General features: G+C 39.5%; 2 protein-coding genes across 9 annotated transcripts in view; one reads left to right on the top strand and one right to left on the bottom strand.

Moving 5' to 3' along the window:
* mansc4 (MANSC domain containing 4) lies at positions 1-14,145 on the bottom strand. Of its 4 annotated transcripts, none has more exons than XM_043709494.2 (4): positions 13,950-14,145; positions 12,867-13,001; positions 12,279-12,396; positions 1-2,846 (listed from the first exon to the last, which is right to left on the bottom strand). In XM_043709494.2, the coding sequence occupies exons 1-4, from the start codon at positions 14,143-14,145 to the stop codon at positions 2,843-2,845; spliced, it is 453 nt and encodes a 150-aa protein (XP_043565429.2). In that variant the 3' UTR covers positions 1-2,842. The 4 variants fall into 4 exon arrangements, with proteins under 4 accessions (XP_043565429.2, XP_087853366.1, XP_043565426.2 ...); XM_087997240.1 differs by lacking the exon at positions 1-2,846 and adding an exon at positions 3,565-5,746; XM_043709491.2 differs by lacking the exon at positions 1-2,846 and having other exon boundaries at positions 11,744-12,396; positions 13,950-14,077.
* Positions 14,019-24,093, top strand: part of klhl42 (kelch-like family, member 42) — a 33,494-nt gene continuing 23,419 nt past the window's right edge. The window contains exons 1-4 of one of the 5 annotated variants that reach the window (XM_087997235.1): positions 14,019-14,158; positions 17,185-17,272; positions 22,866-22,985; positions 23,101-23,965. In XM_087997235.1, coding sequence (XP_087853361.1) covers positions 23,205-23,965 — 761 coding nt within the window. In that variant the 5' untranslated portion in view covers positions 14,019-14,158; positions 17,185-17,272; positions 22,866-22,985; positions 23,101-23,204. The other 4 variants (XM_087997236.1, XM_087997237.1, XM_043709488.2 and 1 more) reach the window with 4 other exon arrangements.

The following is a 24,093-nucleotide window of genomic DNA, read 5'->3' as shown; positions in this document are numbered from 1 at the left end:
TTTAAAAGCACAGTAACAGATTTAGAGAGACATTATTGGATTTTAATCTCCTAATCCTTGGAAGGCCAGGAGGTAATGTAATGCTTTGTTGATTGTCTTCTAAGGAACTAACAGCTTGTTTCTCCTAAATTATTCAAGATTCTGCTTGATTTACCTTTCTGCACCTTAGCAGCTTAAAGGGTTTTGGTTAAGGATTTTGTACATTTGTATTGATATAGTTTGGAGCATTTTAGTTTGGTTCACTCCTACAAAATGTACTAATGGACAGCAACAACTTAACAAATAGTGAGATTTTTTTTAAATTCCAGAAGAAATTCAACCAGTTGTCTGCAAATTTCAATTTTTTTTCTTTCGGCAATAGAAATACTAAGCTCCTTGTTAGGGGTTTCCTAATCTTCGTTCTTACTGTAAAACCTGTAGGAATTTGGAATGTTCCCTGAAGCTAACATGCATCCAATTTTAGGTTTTAGATTTCTTTTTGAGCAGCACAGAAAATACTTTCTTAAGTCAGTAATGTGGCCTGCTATCAAATTATATTTCATAGCTTTATAACCTCAGCATGTTGACGTTTTTACAAATTTGATAAATGAAGTGAAAAAACACATCATGGATATAGCCAGAGAAATGTATTTATCAATGTGTAATTTTGAAAAGGTGTGAGACATTGTGCTGAAGTAAAATTCACTTGAATAATTAGATGCAGTGAATATTTTTGGTAGAGTTGGTGGAAGGTCTCACTTTAACTTTCTATTTAACATCTTTATTTGTGAGAGAGAACACCTCTTAAGAAGCTAACTAAATTCAAAGGACAGCTCTACCTGAATTAAGTCTACAGATTGTCATACACTACTGGGACAGCGGTTCAGAAATCAAGCCGCACTATTCCCGGAATCATTATCAAAGTTAAAGATGAAAGTACACAAAATTCCACAATCGTCTTATTTATTTAGACTCAGGCTAACAGAAAGCACAGATTAGGTGAATACTTAACATGATTTAATATATATTACAAATATTTTGATTGTATCTACAGTTAAATAATTATGACCGGTCAACATATAACTTTTCTAGTTAAAACTCTAACTCTCCTCTACACACATACATACAAACTAAATGAGAATAGTGTCATGTGTTGAGTGAAAAACTGGGATGGCAGATCAATGGTCCCTGTCCCAAGGGTTCACTGAGGTGATAGCTTTGGTTTTCCAGCACTAGCTGATTCTTGATATTTCTCCAGGTACTTTTGCTTGTAGGAGGCACAGAGTGACTGATTGACAGTTTATAAATCACTTGGTTAAATGCCACAGCTACAGCAACTGGTGAAGAAAAATATGCTGGCTTTCTTCGGAATGTATTTGTTTATCACTGCAGAGAAAAGACAGCAACAGTCTTTCCGGAGGTCTGAAGGCTTCTTGCTATCTTGGAAGCAATATTGTAGTTGTTGGCAGGCAGAAGACCTTTGCCATTAACAAATGATCACCATTCCACAGACCAATCAGTTACTTGTTCGCAAACACATCTCCCTTCATACATACCCACAATTCCAGTTCATTTCCAACTAGACTTTCCCACTACTTGGATGAACAGCACTTAACAATGATTGCTGGTAGCTTGCTTTTAAAAGTGTAGCAATCCCTTTCAAGAGCATTTTTTAAAATGTTATTTTCCCATTTTTGCCCACAATCAAAATGCAGAAAAATTAAGAGGGTACAGCCTTTCCAAGCTGCACGATCATATCACTTAGTCAGATAACGTAAAGAATTTCTTCATTCTAATTGTCACATCAGTTCCGTATTTTTGATTTTGTAAAGTTGATGTTGTGCAGGTAGGGTGTAGGTGGATGTGTGAAAGTACTGGCAGAGAAAATTCTACTTGAATAAAAATATCTTAAATTGATTTGAATTAGCTTTAATGTCACATGTACTCAGATGAGTACAATGAAAAGTTTACAAGTTGCTGCTTATGCCACCATCTTAGGTACAAGGTACCTAGGTACAGATCTTTCAGTACAAGTTCTTTGTGGAATAAATTAGAAAGTAAACAAAATAAAAAGTTCAGAACAATAATCCTTCCAACCCAGTCCACGTTGGTACCTAGCCCTCGGTCTGCACCAGGCCTTGACTCTAGACATTGACAGGCTTCACCTATAGGTTCTTGCGGCCAGGAGATTGCTCTGGAACCACCTCTGGAAGTCTTTGCTGAAGCCACTCTGGGTCGAAAGACCAACATTGGCTGCTGAAAGGCCACCATGCCAGGCTAAAAGATGACCAAGCCCAGCCAAACGACCGGACGTTAACCAGTTGTTTGCAACATACCTTGTTTCACCAAATATTCACATTAATGGCAATGGTGCAAATCAAAGCAAACTACAATCATAAATAAAATTTGGAGTTGTGCTATCATTTTTGAGATGTTTACCTGTTCCCCTGGACTTAATATCCATTTGCTCAAATGTATATGCTATACGTTTTTGTTTTAGTGGTGAGTAGTTGATTAATTGAAGTGTACACTCCACGTGCACAGGAACACAGAGGTCCATCTGGTACAACATTTTCAGATTGCTGTACAGTCATGAAGCAAAGAGGTAAAATTGTTTATAGGGTTATTGGCAGTTTTGTAACTATACTTATCTAATATAATCAAGATTGGAATTGATAGTTTTTTTCGCTCTTGGAATCAATAGATATGTAGAATGGGCAGGAAATTGAGAAAATCAGCCATAGTCTTATTATGTGCTAGGCTTGAGGAGTCATATAGTCTCTTCTGCTGCTCCTCATGTTTTTAATTTCTTTTTCTTATATTTACAGCAAGAATAACAATCAGGCATGTGTCCTAACGTGGATCATCTGCAACAGAAAGGTAATAATATTTAATTATCCTTTAACTTGTAACAGTTGCCATATTTTGCTGCAAAACTAATTGTGAGACTAACAGCATAACTGTAACTTCTAGTGAACATATATATTGTTAAATGGAAAATCCAGAAATTTTCATCAAAGATAATTTGGGGGAATTCTTTCATGGGGTGTAGCCACTGCTGACAAGGACAGAATTTGTTGTCCATTCCCAATTGTTATTGAACTGAAGTGGTCATTAGTTCATTTCAGAGGACAGTTAAGAATCAACCACATTGGTGTGGGTCAGGAATCCCATATAGGCCAAACCAAAGAAGAATTCAAGTTTCATCAGCTGTCATAGGAGGATTTGAACCCATGACCCTAGAGCATCCAGTGACCTAATTATGCCACCATTTCCCTATTTTGCAGAGAAGAAAACAAAATACACAATAAATGATAGAATGCTGAGAAGTGTGTCAGAAAAGGGGACCTTGAAATGCACTGATCCTTAAAGCTAGCAGAATATTTCAATAAGGTGGTTAAGAAGTGTTGCAATCTCCACAGATTGTAATTTAAAAAGATACTTAAATTTCTGGTGACTTACTCAAAGGATCACATGACAAGGTTTCATATTTTAAGATTTATTGTGACAAACAAACAAAAATCAGCATGGACTAAATATTATTTAGTAGGCAATTGATATACAAAAAATCGGAGGTGTAATGGACAGTGAAGAAGGTTACTCAAAGTACAGTGGGATCTTGAGCAGATGGGCCAATGGGCTGAGGAGTGGCAGATGGAGTTTAGTTTAGATAAATGCGAGGTGCTGCATTTTGGAAAAGCAAATCAGAACAGGACTTACACACATAATGGTAAGTTCCTGGGGAGTGTTGCTGAACAAAGAGACCCTGGAGTGCAGGTTCATAGTTCCTTGAAAGTAGAGTCGCAGGTAGATAGGATAGTGAAGAAGATGTTTGGTATGCTTTCCTTTATTGGTCAGAACATTGAGTGCAGGAGTTGGGAGGTCATATTGCAGCTGTACAAGACATTGGTTAGACCACTTTTGGAATATTCCATGCAAATTCTCATTCCTATCAGAAGGATGTTGTGAAACTTGAAAGGGCTCAGAAAAGATTTACAAGGATGTTGCCAGGGTTGGAGGATTTGAGCTATAGGGAGAGGGACTGAATAGGCTGCGGCTGTTTTCCCTGGAATATCGGAGGCTGAGGGATTAGCTCATAGTGGTTTATAAAATCATGAGGCATGGATAGGATAAATAGACAAGGGCTTTTCCCTGAGATGGGGGAGTCCAGAACTAGAGGACATAAATTTATGGGAAGAGGGAAAGATATAAAAGGGACTCAAGGAGCAATTTTTTCACGCAGAGGGTAGTGCCTATATGGAATGAGCTACCAGAGGAAGTGATGGGAAGCTGGTACAATTACAGCATTTAAAAAGCATCTGCATGGGTATATGAATAGGAAGGGTATAGAGGAATATGGGCCAAGTACTAGCAAATGGGATTAGGTTAGGTTAGGATATCTGGTTGGCATGGATGAGTTGGACCGAAGGGTCCATTTCCATGCTGTACAACTCTACTCAAATGCCCAAAGAATTCACGTAAGATGGATAAACAAATCACACAAATATATCTAATTGTCATTATAAAGAGGTTACAAGCTGACCAAGGATGGGAAATATATATTCCATATTATACATCATTTTGAAAATACAGACAGAATGGAAGAGTGGGAGGAATAACCTTGATAGTAAATGATGACATGCGGACAGTAGTTAGAAAGGATCTTAGTTCAGATGTTTGGGAAATACAATCTATATGTGTGGAGATTATAAATAATAAGGGTCAGAGAATACTGTGGATGTAGTTACAGCACCCTTTTAAGTAATGTAGTAATCAAGAATTTGACTCTTCAGTTGTTCTTTCACAGCTGTTTTGAACTGGACAAGTTCATTGGTATTGAATTTTGTTCAAACTGAACTTTAGTGTTATGCATTTTATTTTTAATATGATATAACCTAACCAACAATAAAAATATCAAATAAATTTGAGTTAAACTTTTTATCAACAAATAATATCAAGAGAGCATTTGCCATTTGCTCAGTTTTTCAAATGTTATTTTGTACTGTGTGGTGAAGTGCTATTATATGAAGGTTATGAATAGAGAGGCTGCATTCCATTTCTGCATGTGCTCCAGCTATTTTGTCATCAAATGTTATTTAACCATCAATCTCAGGCTATCTTTTGTCCATTAAGACTGGCATTCAATAATCCAATGGTAAAGTGTATGCCACGTATTATCATAAATTTACAAAAGCAAAGTTAAACTTTAACTTAATTTTCTACTATTTGTATATTTTTGAAAGACGTTTATACAATATAAATATGCAACCTTCTGTATTAACTTAGAAATCAATAACTTAGAAATCAACAACAAGTTACCTATTGGCTCTTGTATTAGAACATGCAAGTTATTTTCTCTGTACCGTCAGTTGTCATTATCAGTGACTTTACAAAGTATCTTGGAAATGTTGTTCAGGCTTTGGCTAAATTGGTAACATACCATTTAAGATTCAAGATGGAGGACGGGAAAAATTTCTGGCTGTAACAGGCTGCTCCTTTTTTGAGGTATTTTAGGTGCTGGAGGTGATTCCCTCGAGCAGCAATTACTGTTTTGCATGCTGTTGCATTGTTTTGGAACGTTGGAGAGAAAAAAAGTCAAAACAATGGCACTTTTAAAAGGGAGAGGGACAAACAAAGACAGCATATGGTGAGGTCAGTGCAGGAGAGAGAGAGAAAGAAACCCACACTGCTAACTGACTCAACAGTGAACTTGCGCAGTTACTGCCTTTGCTGTTGAATTCATGTATCGCTGGACATCAGAGTGCATCTGGGAAAATTAACAAACAGTGAAATTCACAACTGATCTTGGAAGAACCTGTTTGGGAGAGGTCACAGCATAGAGACAGATAAATGAATAATTTTAAGTATAGCCTTGGGGCCTCGCTGTAAGTCTGCAGTCGTGAACAGAGTGGGCTCTTTCTTGATTATATGTTTTATTGTGATATGTCTCTTGATTAAAGTTAAAAATATAAGCTATAAGTATTAAGTTAGCCTGGAGCAGTGTTTTGTAGAGGAATAAGATGGTTCTATTTTCTGGGACTGTAGATTGGAAGAAGCAAAAATGGCCCTTAGTAGAGTGATATGTTCTTCTTGGCGGATCAGAGTTCAGGGAGAGTTTACATGTTACTGAGGATTATATCTACAATAAATGCCATTGGTTGTGAATCCTATCAGGTCAAATGTAACAGTTGGAGTGACAGTTAGAGGCAATCAGGAATTTACAAGAGCAAGGGGATGTGATGGATGGCAGTTATAGGAAGGGAGAAAAGTTGCAGATACAGTCACATAGCTGGTTAACTCCAGGAAATGTAAAAGAGGCAGGCAGGTAGTGCAGGAGTCTTCTGTGGCTATCTTCATTTCAAACAGGTATGCTGTTTTGGAAAATGAAGGGGGGTGATGGATTCTCACAGGAACATAGCACAAACGGCCAAGGTTCTGGTATTGAGACTGGCTCTAATGCAATGAGGGTACATCAGGTTCCAAGAATTGATTGTGTTAGGGGACTCTCTAGTTCGATGTCCAAACAGACATTTCTGTAGCCAGCAACGAAAAATCAGAATGATGAATTGCTAGCCTGGTGTCAAGATCAAGGATGTCTCAGAGTGGGTGCAGAATGTTCTAAAGGGAGAGAGGGGCCAGCAGGAGGTCATTGTACATATTGGAACCAATGACATAGGAAGGGAAAAGCTTGAGATTCTGAAGGGAGATTACAGAGAATTAGGCAGGAATTTAAAAAGAAGGTCCTCGAGAGTAGTAATATGTGAATTATTCCCAGTGCTACAAGCTAGTGAGGGCAGAAATAGGAGGAGAGAGCAGATGAATGCATGGCTGAGGAGCTGGTGTATGGGAGAAGGATTCACATTTTTGGATCATAGAAAGCTCTTTTGGGGTAGAAGTGACCTGTACAAGAAGGATGGATTGCACCTGAATTGGAAGGGTCTAATATACTGGCAGGGAAATTTACTGGAGCTGTTCGGGAGGATTTAAACTAGTGAGGTGGACGGGGGTGTTCTCAAGGAGATAGTGAGGAAAGAGATCAATCTGAAACTGGTACAGTTGAGAAAAGAAGCAAGTCAAATAGTCAGGGCAGGCAGGGACAAAGCAGAGAACAAGGTAGGACTGATAAATTAAACTGCATTTATTTCAAAGTTTGTGAAAAGATTTGTAGCTCGGGTGCTCGCCAAAAACAGATACCCGCGCAATTTCATCAACAGATGCCTAAGGGAAAGACAATGGAATGAGGACATGCCACAACCCAAAGGACTAGCACACTACCATACATCAAGAGCATTTCCGAACTGACAGCCAGACTACTGCGACCACTAGGACTCATAACAGCACACAAACCAACAGCCACTCTCAGACAACAACTCACCAGAACGAAGGACCCGATACCCAGCATAAACAAAACCAATGTAGTGTACAAAATCCCATGCAAGGACTGCACAAAACACTACATAGGACAAACAGGAAGACAGCTAACAATCCGCATCCATGAACACCAACTAGCCATGAAACGACATGACCAGCTATCCTCAGTAGCCACACACGCAGATGACAAGCAACATGAATTCGACTGGGACAATACTACTATTATAGGACAAGCCAAATAGAGAACAGCCAGGGAATTCCTAGAGGCATGGCACTCAGCCACAGATTCAATCAATAAGCACATCGACCTGGACCCAATATACCGGCCACTGCAGCGGACAGCTGGAACTGACAACCGACAGCGGCAGAATCAAACCACTACAAATGCCGGAGGAAAGATCACAGAAGCGCTTCACAGGAGGCTCCCAAGCACTGAGGATGTCACCTAGACAGGGGATGAAACGTCTGCAACACAAATTCCCAGCTCGGTGCATTTATTTCAATGCAAGGGGCCTAACAGGGAAGGCAGATTAACTCAGGGCATGGTTAGGAACATGGGACTGGGATTAGATTAGATTACATTACATTACAGTGTGGAAACAGGCCCTTCGGCCCAACATGTCCACACCGACCCGCCGAAGCGCAACTCACCCATACCCCTACATTTACCCCTTACCTAACACTATGGGCAATTTAGCATGGCCAATTCACCTGACCTGCACATCTTTGGACTGTGGGAAGAAACCGGAGCACCCGGAGGAAACCCACGCAGACACGGGGAGAATGTGCAAACTCCACACAGTCAGTCGCCTGAGGCGGGAATTGAACCTGGGTCTCAGGCGCTGTGAGGCAGCAGTGCTAACCACTGTGCCACCGTGCCACCCACTAATCATAACAAATACAGAAACATGGCTCAGGGATGGACCGGACTGGCAGCTTAATGTTCCAAGATACAAATGCTACAGGAAGGACAGAAAGGGAAGCAAGAGAGGAGGGGGAGCGGCTTTTTTTATAAGGGATAGCATTACAGCTGTACCGAGGGAGGATATTCCTGGAAATACATCCAGGGAAGTTATTTGGGTAGAACTGAGAAATAAGAAAGGGATTATCACCTCATTGGGATTGTATTATAGACCTCTAAATAGTCAGAGGGAAATTGAGAAACAAATTTGTAAGGAGATCTCAATTACCTGTAAGAATAATATGGTGGTTATGGTAGGGGATTTTAACTTTCCAAACATAGACTGGGACTGCCATAGTGTTAAGGATTTAGATGGAGAGGAATTTGTTCAGTGTGTACAAGAAAATTTTCTGATTCAGTATGTAGATGTACCTACTACAGAAGGTGCAAACTTGACCTTCTCTTGGTGATTGAGGTGTCAGTGGGTGAGCACTTTGGGGCCAGCAACCTTAATTCTATTAGTTTTAAAATAATGATGGAAAAAGACAGACCAGATCTAAAAGTTGAAGTTCTAAATTGGAGAAAGGCTAATTTTGACGGTATTAGGCAAGAACTTTCAAAAGCTGATTGGGGGCAGATGTTCGCAGATAAAGGGACGATTGGAAAATGGGAAGCCTTCAGAAATGAGATAACGGGAGTCCAGAGACAGTATATTCCTGTTAGGGTGAAAGATAAGGCTGGTAGGTATAGGGAATGCTGGATGACTAAAGAAATTAAAGGTTTAGTTTAGAAAAAGAAGGAAGCATATTCAGATATAGACAGGATAGATCAACTGAATCCTTAGAAGAGTATAAGGCAGTAGGAGTATACTTAAGAGAGAAATCAAGAGGGCAAAAAGGGGACATGAGGTAGCTTTGGCAAGTAGAGTTAAGGAGATTCCAAAGGGTTTTTACAAATACATTAAGGACAAAAGGGTAACTAGGGAGAGAATAGGGCCCCTCAAAGATCAGCAAAGATCAGATGGCCTTTGAATAGAGCCACAGGAGATGGGGGAGATACTAAACAAGTATTTTGCATCAGTATTTACTGTGGAAAAGGACATGGAAGATATAGAATGTAGGGAAATAGATGGTGACATCTTGAAAAATGTCCAGATTACAGAGGAGGAAGTGCTGGATTTCATGAACCGCATAAAAGTGGATAAATCCTCAGGCCCTGATCAGGTGTGCCCTCGAACTCTGTGGGAAGCTAGGGAAGTAATTGCTGGGCCTCTTACTGAAATGTTTGTATCATCGATAGTCACAGGTGAGGTGCCAGAAGACTGGAGGGTGGCTATTATGGTGCCACTATTTAAGAAAGGTGGGTAAGAACAAGCCAGGGAACTATGGACCAGTGAGCCTGACATCGGTGGTGGGCAAGTTGTTTGGAGGGCATATACATGTATTTGGAAAGGCAACGACTGATTAGGGATAGTCAACATGGCTTTGTGCATAGGAAATCATGTCTCAGAAACATGACTAAGTTTTCTGAGGAAGTAACAAAGAGGATTGATGAGGGAAGAGTGGTAGATGTGATCGATATGGACTTCAGTAAGGCGTTTGACATGTTTCCCCATGGGAGACTGATTAGCAAGGTTAGAGCTCATGCAATACAGGGAGAACTAGCCATTTGGATACAGAACTGGCTCAAAGGTAGAAGACAGAGGGTGGTGGTGGAGGGTTGTTTTTCAGATTGGTGACTTCTGACTAGTGGAGTGCCACAGTAATTGGTGCTGATTCCACTACTTTTAGTCATTTATATAAATGATTTGGATGTGAGCTTAAAAGGTACAGTTAGTAAGTTTGCAGATGACACCAAAATTGGAGGTGTAGTGGACTGCGAAATTTACCTTAGATTATAATGGGATCTTGATTAGATGAGCTAATGTGCTGAGGAGTGGCAGATGGAATTTAATTTAGATTAGTGCGAGGTGCTGCATTTTGGGAAAGCAAACCTTAACAGGACTTATACACTTAATGGTAATGTCCTAGGGAGTGTTGCTGAACAAAGAGACCTTGGAGTGCAGGTTCATAGCTCTTTGAAAGTGGAGTCACAGGTAGATAGGATAGTGAAGAAGGCGTTTGATATGCTTTCCTTTATTGGTCAGAGTATTGATTCTGGGAGTTGGGAGGTCATATTGCGGCTGTACAGGACATTGGTTAGGCCACTTTTGGAATATTGTGTGCAATTCAGGATTCCCTCCTATCAGAAAGATGTTGTGAAACTTGAAAGGGTTCAGAAAAGATTTACAAGGATGTTGCCAGGGTTGGAGGATTTGAGCTATAGGAAGAGGTTGAATAGGCTGGGGCTGTTTTCCCTGGAGTGTCAGAGGCTGTGGGGTGACCTTGTAGAGGTTTATAAATTCATGAGGGGCATGGATAGGATAAATAAACAAAGTCCCTTCCCTGGAGAGTCCAGAACTAGAGGGCATAGGTTTAGGGTGAGAGGGGAAAAACAGAAAAGAGACCTAAGGGGCAACTTTTTCATGCAAAGGATGGTACATGTATAAAATGAGCTGCCAGAGGAAGTGGTGGAGGCTAGTAGGATTGCAACATTTGAAAGATATCTGGATGGGTATGTGAATTGGAAGGGATTGGAGGGATATGGGCCAGGTGCTGGCAGTTGGGAGTAGATTGGGTTGGGATATCTGGTTGGCATGGACAGTTTGGACCGACAGGGTCTGTTTCTGTGCTGTACATCTCTATGACTCTGTGTACATTAAACCACGCATAAGCAACGTATACACGAACACGGACAGACATTTGTAACATTTTCTACAAAACTCTTTCGTTACGTAGAGCATATCAGGAATACAAAAAAAAAACTTCTGGCATTCAATTACAAAGAAAAAGTGAGCAATTTTATTTTCTGAAAAACTGTAATCACAACCTTCATTAAAACCACTCGGCAAAAGAGAAAAATAGACAAATGAGATTTGTTTAAAAAGCAAAGGTTGGCGCAGTATTGATGTTTCGCCGCTAGTGGCCACTGGTACTTTTAGTAAAGACTATGACCGTCTTCGCAACCAAGGGCAGAAAGCTGTCCAACAATGTGTTCCTTTTAACTTGTTCCTTAAAGCTGTGATCAGATTCTGGCTACCCGATGTGAGATTCATTGTGGATTCAACTTCACAGTATGAGATATAACTGTTTGTACGGATTAATGAAGAAACTACAAGCTAATATTTCTCAGTACCAACCGTTTAAAGCCCTAGATTTATTATAAAAAGAAATCGAGCAGCCGGTGTAGTTCAAATAGAAGAAAGTATTTGCATGATGAGTATAATGTTCATACGGAAGGGTATCAATTCTCAGTTTAAGTGGTTGAAACGGGTTCCCTCTTTCAGTTTTAGGACAAATTAATGATCATGCTATAAAGTATCCATTATAATTATTAATTCAAGCCATTTCGTATAAGCTGACTCTAGCCGTGTGTTCATTGTACATGTGTTTTCTATCCCGCATCACCTGGCTGAAGAGTTTCATAGTGACCCCTGTTTTTCCGGCACCGTGCTGCTATCCATAGGAGAGTACAAAAACAGGTTAATGTGATTACTGAGATCATCGACAAGGGAGTCAACAAAATCTTTGGGCCCAGCTGCAATCGTGAAGGAGTCGTGGTGTTAGCAATGGTCTGGTTCTTGTCAGAGGTCCCTTTCGTGGTGTTCCCCTGGTTCAGAGGGAGGATGTTGGAAGTCGGTGTAACGTCGGCAAATCCTTCGGTGTAGTAGTCGGCAGCTGGGAAGTGAGAGAGCCGGGCCATGCTTTGCCTCGTGATGCTAACGGCCACGTCGCCTTCAATTAAGGCTGGAGCCTCCGACGGCGCAGGCGAGTAGGTTCGGCTGCTATTTGCACCATTGGTAATATTTGCAGAATCGTTGCTGGACACTAGGTTGAAAATGGAAGGAAGAGGTGTCTGTGGTGGAAGTGACACAGACTTGTACCAGTTGTAAGTGGGAAGAGTGGCTTGTGAGAGAAGGGAAACGTACCTGTTGTAGTGGCGTTGTTTGTCCAAACCCAGATATTCTGAATTATTAAATCTTGACGTGTTGGTTGGCTCTCTGCTTTTACTCCGATTTCCAAAAATGAGTAAATCTGGATCCTCTCCTGCGGACGAATTAGGTAAAAAGTTGAGGCCACGAAATTGAAACAAAACATCAAAATTTAACTACCAGTTTAAAACTGACAGTGAAAAATATACCATCCGTTTTCTACTGTTAAAATCTTACCAATGCTTCACTCGCTGAAGTAGGAATTTGAATTTATCCAGCATCACTTACATTCTAGAACCTCTTCAAAGCACATTGCTGAGTGAATTACTCTGAAATAAAGCCGCACTTATGTTGATAGTTTACACCGCCATATCCCACGAACAGCAGTGAGATCAACTGATAGCAAATCTATTTCGGGATATGTTTGTTGAAGTATGAATGATGGCGATTTGCAGCTAGATTACGCTGAAATAACTGCTTCATTACTGGTTTTCAGGTCAAAATTAAACACTTGCAATAACAAAAATAATTGCATGAATATCATTAATTCATTCGCTTTTGAATGTCATGACGTGGTGTGTTTACCTTTTCTCACATTAAAGAGTATAAAATCAATCTTCCTTCTCATTATGCAGCTCTCCTGACTTGGGCAGTTGAGGTGAAAACAGTTGGAACGGCTCTGATCTTGAATAAATTTGAAAACGGCTACATTACAAGTATCTGTAACAATAAATGGAAAGCAAAGACGAATTAGCTCGAAAAGTTATTCAAATATGGTGTCTCAGAGTGGGGGGGGGCGAAGAGGGAGGGTCCCATACAAGGTCTCATACCCATTGATTAGACATATACAGGGAGACTCGAAGCATTCTTTTGCCGAGCAGAAGACTACATTATCTGAATTGGAGAATGCAGAACGAGCGGTGCATATCTGCAGAGGAGGAATACAAAGTACATACGAGCTTTAGGACCATGTTGTGCAGAAGCAATAAGCAGCACAGTTATTGTTACTAGTTGAATGAAAGAATGTAGAGTGGCATCTAGCGTGCAGCAGGAAGGTCGTAGCAACACCTGGGTTGGGCTGGACTGCAGGAACACAACCATCATTGTATTGAATGGGAACAAGGTTCAGTTTCATGAAATTTAAGCTTCAGTCAAAATGTCAGTTTTATCGATCAACAATGCTCTTAATTCTTTTAGTCAAATCTGTTTTTCAATGCAAATTCCAGCCTCGTTTTATATTAGCTTTAGGAATCCTTAAAGGTGGAATCGAAACGGTTTGCTTAAAAAAAATCAAACCTCCTGCAATTAAAATGTTACAGCTGGGGCGTTGTTTTGATTGAGCGGCGAAAACTCGTTAGGGAGGCCAATATTAATCGTCGTTGTGATCAGTGTTTTTTTATGTCAGTGGGTTAGTCATTTGAGACCTTAATAATAACCGGCTTATCTCGAAAATGATTCGATTTTTTTCTGTATCCCCAGTTCAGTCATTTGCCTCCAATGCACGTTGAGTGATTACAGGCGACAAGTAACAATTGTGTTATTCATAGTGAATATAGTTAAATTGAATTTGGGTGATTAATTAATCGTGAAAAATGATCCTGGTGTAATTTACTGCAAATTCCGACCGCCTGCCGTTCTGAGGGCAGATTGGAGACTGTGAAAACTCACCATTCTGTCTTAGACAGCAAGTCCTGATGCACTGCCAAGCTGTCTTCGCATTGTAATCATTGACCAAATGGGCGCCTCTGCTCCTGGACAGAGGCACGTCTATAAGTACCCCAGGAAGACGATGCATCCAGCAGTTTCTATAAAATACTGTAGGCGAACACCGAGAAGCTGATTTCTGGAAAATAGGAAAGAACATCAGCAAGGACAAGGTGAGAATCATAGTTTCAGATCTGGTGGGGGCGACCGACCTTCAATGTCCGCGCTCTTGCAACAAGATGCTTATTAAGGCGAGGTATTGCTCCGGTGCCAGTATCGACCATGTCCACTTTGGCATTGCTTCAAGATTTTTAATGACAATAGAGAAGGTGGAAGTGGCTGCGTCCTGACATTTTGGATAGGAGTTTTTTATTTATAACCCCATTATCGGCAGGTGAGTTTCTGATCGTTCAAACAATTTTCTGTCCCTGTCTAGAATTCATACAAAGTCGAGTTAATGGAAAGTAAATTGGAGAATTTTGTAAGAGTTTGACATCGTACAGGGCTTAATTGTATTTTAACAGTCATAACTAAGGTGATAATGAATCTAAATGTTACAAGTGTGTGTAAATTTTTTTGTAAGAACAAGTACACTCGCGCCGTAGATCAAACAGGGAAAGAAATGGTCATTCGGATTTTCACGAATGACAGCCGAATCTCTCTGTCAGCCTCCCGATCCTTTATACTGGCGTCCGTCAGGGTTACTAAGTTTCAACATGAACCTTGCTGAAGTAACTCTTGACACCTTCCGTGGACCAGCAACTAGAAATCCTCTTGTTATTTCAGGTGTGAGCTTGTAGTGGACATTTTCCTCCATTAGGTTGTATTATTTACTGACATGAAATATAAAATTCGAAAATTAAATTTTGTATAACAGAGCAAGCATATTGTTTTAAGTCAGATAAATTTTAGTGAGTTTTTTAAATCAGAGACATGCCAAACACAGAATATTTAATTACTCCCCACGAGGATAATCACAAGGAAATATTTCCCCCACTCCCTAAACCATGAATACACCCACAGTACTGTGAGATCTCATTGTTGGGAGAAAGAAAGTCGACCGAGAATCGCGTAACATTCATCATCAAGGAAAACAATTCGTCCACACTTGGCAAAGTTGAAAGAAAACATTGTTCTCAAGGACAAGCTTAAGTTTTCCATGATGTAGTTTAATTCTAAATAGAGACATCAGCACATTTTTGACACAGAATGTGCATTTCAGTTGTTGCAAAGGGTAACATTTCACCAGCTCAACCTTCTCATCTTCGTAATCGAGGTTTCTTGTGACAATTCCGTATTGTACTATATAAACAGAAGTTCCTTGTTTTACAAACAGTGCTGCTTTTGAGATAGCTCATTTAACTCATAAATTGAGGCAGTGATAGGATTTCTGTGTGGCCAAGAAGAATGCCAGGACCACATATAAAGCAAGGCAAAGTGAATTGGTAATTCTGTTTGTTACTGCAAGGGGATGTGTCTTTTTAAAGTGAAGGCCCGATCACTAATTGAGTTACACAAATATGGGTTGGCAATAAAGCACCCTCTTACATTGACTTGATTTAGAGCTGCATAACTAAATAATCTTGCTTTTATCCCTTTGTATAAACTTTATTTACCAGGTAATCTACAGCAACTAAGTTCAGTGTATGATATAAATTATGATTAGTTTACTATCTTGTAAATGGGGAAGCACATTATAATTAAACCTCAGACCTCAAAAGTAAACCATCTTCCTTCTCCCGATTCAGCCACATCTATTGAATATTTCCAGCATTTTCTATTTGTATCTCAGAACACGACTGAATTATGTGGTATATGAACTCAGTTGTTTGAGTTGAATTCAGATACTGTCACAGTATCTGAATGAATGTATTGTGTCTTACTTAATTCAGAAAAGACAATTGAAAAGTTTATGCAGAGAACTCAACATTATTTCTGTCATTTTATGGTGTTTAATCATCTTCAGATAAGAGATGTCCTAGGGAAAGATCACTATCCACATGGAGGACCCCTGTCAATAACAAATGCTGCCAGGTTATTTAATGCTAGTTGTATATTAACTCTAATCTTGGCACAGTATGTTTTATTGCCAGTGTGTCTGCTCAGGTATCCCCACTGGCAAACTTTGTTACTTTTCAAGTACAATCACAATTTTGTGCCAAATTGGGGATCTTTTCAATAAATTAATATCCACACTCAACTAGTCAATGATGCAAGCTAATTTCAAATAATAACAATCAGCAGAGACAGACAAGACTCTAATCCCATTATTCTGGGTGGAGGTCAAATGCAGATTCATGAATGAGAAGGATGTTTGCAAATGACGCAGAGTGAAAAAGGCCAACGGGTTGTCCACGTTACAACTTGTGTGCATCAGCAACCTACTTTTCAAAGCACCAAAACCAAGAGCCATCAAAAACAAACAAAAGACTTGGGTTAATCCAGGAAGTATTTTAAAATACATTTCTTTCTGAACTTATCTCAAAAAGGCAATCAACCAATCTTCAGCACTTGACTTTAGTCTCAGGTATGTTCTATTATTTCAGAATTTGGGGGTATTGTTTTTTACTCATAAGATAACTTAAGATATTTTACATTTATTTGAAATCATACAACTTCCTTTTGAAGACCAGTACTGAATCCATTTTTAATGTATGGCAATCCATTCCATTATCAATGTCTCATTGACTCCCTACAGGATGGAAGTAGGCCATTTGGCTCAGTGAGTCCACACTGACTCTCTGAAGAGCATCCTACTCAGACCCAATCCCTACTGTTATCTCTGTAACCCTGCATTTCCCATGGCTAATCCATCAAGCCTGCACATCCTTGGACACTATGGGCAATTTAGCATGGCCAATCCACCTAACCTGTACATCTTTGTGCTGGGGCTGGTGTGCCTAGAGGAAACCTACACAGACATGGGGAGAATGTGCAAACTTCACACAGACAGTCACCTGAAGGCGGAATATAACCTGCGCCCCGGTGCTGTAAAACAGCTGTGCTAACCATTGTGCTACCATGCCACCTGTCTCTGTAAAATTACTTCTTAGCATTTAACCTTGTGTTTTCTTAATTTGCACAAATGCCACTTAGATTTTCTCTGCCTCCTTCAATTTCTTTTTTTTGTCATATTCATGAATCATATAACTGTCTCATGACCCATCATCACTAATCCTGGGTATGTTCTTTATTTCAGGACAGGCGTATGAGAGATGAGAGCACTATGGTGTAACATTGGGATGGAGTTGAGCCCATGAAATCTCATGGTATCAGGTCAAACACGGGTAATGAGATCCATGCTGGAACCTCCTGCTGACTACCACCTATTTATCCCACCCCCTCAGCTGATGTTGAATCAATACTCCATGCTGAACACATGCTAGATAAAGCACAAAGGGTGGTTAGGACACAATGATTTCTTGATGGAAGGTTTCAACATCAGTTACCAACAGCACTTTGGTAGAACCACTGCTGACTAAGCAGACCAAATCCTAAAAGGCATAGCTGCTAGACTGAGTTGAACTGAGGGGAATAACAGGAGGAAAAAATTTACTTGACTTTGTCCTTACCAATCTTCCTGTCACAGATGCATCCTTCTAAGACAGTGATGTTAAGACTGACCACTGCGCAGTATTTTGGAGAAAAAGTCCCATCTGACATTGAAGATACCATCCATCATATTGTAAAGCACTACCACTGTGCAAAATGGGTCAAACTTTGAATAGACTTAGCCACTCAAAATTGGGCAGCCCTGTGGCACTGTGGGCAATCATCAGCAGCAGAATAGCATTCAGTTACCAATATGTAACTGAATGGGATTAGATAGCTGAATGGTTGTTTTTTGACAGGTACAAACTTGATGGACCAAAGGGGCTTTTCCTGTGCTGCACCACTATGACTCTGACTCTAAGTTGCTCCTGACATCGAGATTGGCTTCATCTGATTCTGTCACAAATCTCAGATCCCTAAGCAATTTCCCAAATGGTGATATTTTATTCAGTACAAGCAGGACTTGGGACATGCTAATGTTTGGATAGCAGTTGTGTCCTGGGTGGAATCGTTGGCCCAGCACTAGTACATGTGTGATCCCGCCTCGGTCTGTCCTTCAGTGAGGGCGCATCAGCAGAAGATTCCCAAACCTTGGCCAAATGCCTCTAAACCTTAAGTTCATAGGGCGATTTTTCTTACATTCTTGTTAACCAACAAAGGTCGTGGATAATGATTTAACCAATCATTGCTCTGTTATTTGAGCTGCCCACTTACAAAATATTGTCTGATACTCATCCATTCACTTAGGCCCGTTAAGTATCTCATAATTCCTGAAGTCACTAGCTTTATCCATTCTCAGACCTGATCAGCATGTCAATATTTCAATGCTAGTACCTGGTCAAAGCAAAACAAAATTGGAATTCAGCTATTTTGAATGATTTCAAGATACTATTATTTTTCTATCTCTTCACTTGGATGTTTGAATCCTAACAAGGTGTAATCTTTTGGTTTCATATTTACATTCTGCTTTTACACTTCATTTAAATTTCTGCTCAAGTTTGTAATTTGTTATTTGATCCCTTTTAACTGTACTGGGTCTATTCAGGGTGAATAAAACATTAGGTAATTAAAGATCCAGAAAGCAACTTCACACTATATCACCTCTTAGCCTCTTTTAACTGGGGCATATCCCAATCAGGGTTAAAATACATTTCAAAATAAAGTTCTCACATCTAATTTCTAATTATTCAGTCATGGTATTTAAATTAGCTCTCATTAATTAACAAGAAAATCTGAGATAAGAATTTTCTGGGGTTTTCACATTTTGTTAAAGTAACCTATTTACAACATGAAATTTGACTCTTAATCTCAATGGATGCCTACTTATTTAACACTTTATCAGATTTACTTTATCAGATGAACAATTGGAAATTAAACTATCTTGAAAGGAGATGAAGAGAATCATTAATGTTGTCATAGACCAGAAATGCATTTTCTCTTTGGGTGCTTCTTCAATTCCTTTTTGAAAGCCATGACTGAATCTGTCTCCACCATATTTGCACGTGCTTTACAGACCTCACCATTTTGCTAAATAAATAATTTATTTCCTTAGGATCCCACTAGTTCTCTTATATCAATTCCTGCTGGTTCTCAACCTTTTTGCCATTGAGAACAGTTTCCCTCTACCGGTTGTGACAGCAGCCCTCATAATTTTGAACATCACTCATATTTTGTCCCAACCTTCTCTTCTCTGAGAAGAGCATTCTCAGTTTTGGCAAAAAAGTTTAGCCTTATCCCCTAAAAGATTCTCTTAAATCTGACCTGGAATGCATTGCCAGACGGAATGGTGGCAGAAGAAGGAAACTGAATGTACATTTGTGAAAACATTCCCAGGCATGGGGCAAAGGGGGATCATGACTAACTTGATAAATCTTTCACATAGTTGACACAATCTTTCAAATAGTTGACACATGCCATAATGGACCGGATAGCTTCCTTCTGTGGTTGTGATCTATGAGGGTATTATCATCCAATTCTGAGCTCTTCAAAAAAGCCTTAATTAGATAGCCCAAACCTTCCAACACTGACAACATCCTTATAAATCTTTTCTGAACCCTTTCAAATTAACAGCATTCTTCCTAGGAGACTAGAATTGAATGTAATATTCCAAAAAATGGCCTAACCAATGTCCTGTACAGCTACAACATGACCTCCCAACTCCTATACTCAATGCATTGACCAATAAAGGCAAGTGTAACAAACGCCTTCTTCACCACCCTGTCTACCTGCAACTCCACTTTAAGGAACTATGAACCTGCACTCCAAGGTCTTTTTGTTCAGCAACACTCCTCAGGACCTTACCATTAAGTGTACAAGACCTGCCCTGATTTGCCTTACCAAAATGCAGCACCTCACATTTATCTACATGAAACTCCATCTGCAACTCCTTGGCTGTTTAGCCCATCTGATCAAAGTTCTGTTGTACTCTGAGGTAACCTTCTTTGCTGTCCACTACAGCACTAATTTTGGTGTCATCTACAAATTTACTAACCACATCTCCTACGTACACGTCCAAATCAATGATATAAATAACAAAAGCAGTGGACCCAGCACTGATTCCCGTGGCATACCACAGGTCACAGGCCTCCAGTCCGAAAAGCAACACCACACCACCACCCTCTCTCTCCTACCTTTAAGCCTATTTTGTATCCAACTGACTATGTTCTCCCTGTATCCCGTGTGATCGAACCTTGTTAACTAGTCTACCTTGCAGAACCTTGTTGAATACTCTTACTGAAGTCCATATAGACAAGTTCACCATTCTGCTTTCATCCTCTTTGTCACTTCTTAAAAAAAAATTCAAGTTAGTGAGATATGGTTTCCCAAGCACAAAGCCATGTTGACTATCTCTAACCAGGCCTTGCCTTTCCAAATGTAAATTCTGTCCCTGAGAAACCCCTCCAATGACTTGCCCACCACTGATGTCAGGCTCACCAGTCTATAGTGCTCTGGCTTTTCCTTATTACCTTTCTTAAATAATGTGTCATGTTACCTTGAATTTGTTCTTTGAACTTGAATACAGCACACCAAATGCAGCAAAATTTAAAAAAGCTATGAAATTACATGAAAGTTCATTTTAAGATGGTAGATGTTTCATGTACAATAACCAATTGAGGAGATCAGTCATGCCTATAACAAAAAAAAGTTAAATATTTTACCTTTCTAACAACGTAATTTCTTTTGATTTAATATCAGAAAGACTGAAGCTATGTCTTTGGCCTCAACCAGTAACAGAATAGAATAGGAAATCAAATGGTGTCTTTTGATTTTCAAAAAGCTTTTATTGATGCACATGCAAGATTATTGCACAAGATAAGGGCTCATTGGGGAGAGCAAAATGGAATAGAATGAACTTAAATGACAGAAAACAAAGAATAGGAATAAGTAGATCATTTTGGAGTTGGCCATCTTTAACTAGTGGAGTGCCAGAAGGATCAGTGCAGGACCTCAATTATTGCTATATATAAAACAATGACTTGCATGAAAGGACCAAATCTAATGTATCAGAATTGCTAATGATACTGCACTATATGAGAAAGCAAGCTATGAGGCTGCCATATGAATGTGCAAAGGAATATGAATAGGTTAGGTGAATGGGCGGAAAGGTAAAAGATGGATTATAATGTATAGAAATGTGAGTTTATTCATTTTGGTAAGAAAAATACAATCGTTATTTTTTTTTAAATGTGAAAAAAACTTTTAAATGTTGATGTTCAAAGAGATTTGTTTTCTATGTCCAAGAAAAATAGAAAGTTTATGTGCAGTTGCAGGAACTAGCTGAGAAGTTAAACTCTATCATAAGGGCATTGCATATTTTGTTTAAGAAAATCTTGATTGAATTACACAGAGCTTTTTTGAGACTGCATTGCATATTGTTGGGAATAACTTTGGTCATTCCACACCTTTGGAGGAATATACTTGCTTGAGAAGGTTTGTAGCAATGGTTCACTGGTTTGTTATCTGACTGGGAGGACTGTCCTAGGAGGAGCTATTGAGTAGAGTGTGTCTACACTCTTGGGTATATAGAAGATTGAGGTGATATTATTCATATATGATTGTGGAGAGGACTTGACAAGGTAGATACATGTTAATAAGTTGCTTTACCTAGTTGGAAATTCCAGAACCATGAGGTAAAAAGAATTTCACTGCAAAGGATATTTAGAATTCTCTGAACCAGACAGCAGTAGATGTTCATTCATCAGATTGACAGGTCTTTGTACTCTAAGATAATCAAGTTATATAGGAATAAAACCAAAGTACTCTGAATACTAGAGATCTAAAAGGAAGTAGGGACTGGCAAAGAGGATTTGTAGTTGAGGGTCAGCTATGATCTTATTAAATGGAAGACACGTTCCTGTTCCATTTAATGTACAGAGATAAAAGGTAATTGAACTGAAACTTGACTGTTTCTCGCTCCGGCATTTCCTATTTTTTATTTAGTAATTCCAATATCTGCAATATTTTGCTTTTGTATCCTTCCTGTGTTTTTAAGAACCTCTGTTGTCTGCAGACATGTATAAATATTCTTTTTATCAACTCCACCACTTAATATGTCCTTCCAGCTGACCTTTGATGTAGCAATGATGTGTCATATTTCAGCTGAGGCATGAAACGAGGGTCCTGTCTGCTTGTTGAAGTGGATGTAAAAGATTCTGTAGCCAAATATTATCCCTCAACGGTCAGCACCAAATAACAATTATTTGTGGAACCTTGCGCTCTATAATTTGCCTCATTACCATGATTACACGTCAAATCTTACCATTATTTATGAAAATGTCTTGAGAGGTGAAAGGCTCACTTACCTCCTTTATTACTAAGTATTGTGATTTATTTTTTTAAAAATGTTCTTCCTGACTCTGTTCTCTTAAACAATTGGACTATTGGACTAGCTTTATACTCTTTTAAAAACTTGGCATGTTTTCTTTGTGCACGGTGGCCAGTACTGAATGCAGTACTCAATGTAATCTGACCGACAAAAATTCTATCCTAATACTGCAAAATTATAATCTGATGCTCAGGATTCCTGTTGTCTCTAGGTACATGCTGAGTTTTTTTTATTCAAATGAAGTTTAGATAACTAATTATTTATCTTTAAAACAGTTTGATTTTTATTTTGTAAGTTGGTCGACTGTTTAAAAATCCCATTGCATCATAATTTGTAAAACAATCCGAACAATAATATATTACTCTTTTTGGTTTTGAATACACCGTTGATAGACTTTCACAGATAATACATGTAACTCGTGCAGGAACAGTCAGAACGGGTTGACTGCCTTTTAAAGGTAAGATACGAGAGGAGCAGAATGTGTTGGTTGTTGCCTTTTACAGTCGGAGATTGGCTGATGGAAACGGAACAAGAAGTGACGATACAAAAAATGACAAGGAAACGAGATTAAAGAAACAAGCGAGCAGGCTCTGAAACTTCATTCGAATGTGCAAGGGAGCCGAGTAAGCATTTAGAGATTGATTGTAAGCACTGTGTGCAACAAGATCCTGCTGTTAAATTACACAGGACACAGCAATGTTAGTAAATCAACTGAAACGGATGCTTTGTCTGATGTAGGCCCACGTGCAGATTCGAATAAATATAAATAAAAGCTGAAACTGCCCGCCAAAAGAAAACAGTTGCACAGACGGGCATTCATTCAGTCCTCATCCGCTGATACGATGTCCTCTGAAGAAATCATAGCTATCATAATCGACGGTAAGACGTACAATGTCAGCAAGAGCAAGTTAATTGAGGAAAGCGATTATTTCAAAGCCCTCTATAACTCTGGAATGAAGGAATCCGAAGAGGGCTCGGTGCAGCTGCAGGGCTTGAGTGCTCATGGTCTGGAGTTAGTCATTGAATTCATCAATACTTCCAAAGTACATTTTGACAACGAGACCTTGGAAGATTTAGTGGAAACAGCGTCTTTTCTCCAGGTGTCTTCCATCTTGAAGCTGCTCCTCTCTGAGGTTAAGGTGGATAACTGCGTGGAGTTATATAAACTTTCTGAAATTTATGGAATCACTGATCTGAGAAATGCCTGTCTCAGGTTCATGGTATGTCACTACCACCCAATGCTGAGGAGGCAGGAATTTAGGCATCTGCCCAACACTTTGCGTCAACAAGTCAGGGAGATGCGCCTTAAAGGCACAGCTGTCTTGGTGGCAGTGGGGGATTTCTTTAGCACCGCCTTGGACCAGTCTCTTGATGAGGCCTGGTCAATGCTGAGATATGATGAGGTTGGACAGAGATGGCTACCCCTGGCGAACAGCCTCCCTCCGGACATGGTGAATGTGAGAGGCTACGGTTCTGTAGTCCTGAACAATTACCTTTTCATCATTGGCGGATATAGAATGACTAGTCAAGAGATCTCGGCTGCACATTGCTACAATCCTTGCAAAAATGAGTGGAATCAGATTGCACCAATGAATCAAAAAAGGTACAAAGTTGGTACTCATGTAGTTCACTGTCAGTGTGATGTCTGAAATACAAACCAAAATTGCTGGAAATACTCAGCAAGTCTGATAGTGTGCTGTCAGATGCCAGATCCACTGAGTTTTTTTTAGC

The sequence above is a fragment of the Chiloscyllium plagiosum genome, unplaced genomic scaffold (assembly GCF_037043375.1).
Source record: "Chiloscyllium plagiosum isolate Xiang-an unplaced genomic scaffold, Cpla_swu_hap1 HiC_scaffold_19, whole genome shotgun sequence".
NCBI classification, from domain to species: domain Eukaryota; kingdom Metazoa; phylum Chordata; class Chondrichthyes; order Orectolobiformes; family Hemiscylliidae; genus Chiloscyllium; species Chiloscyllium plagiosum.
This window is presented reverse-complemented; position numbering and strand designations above follow the sequence as displayed.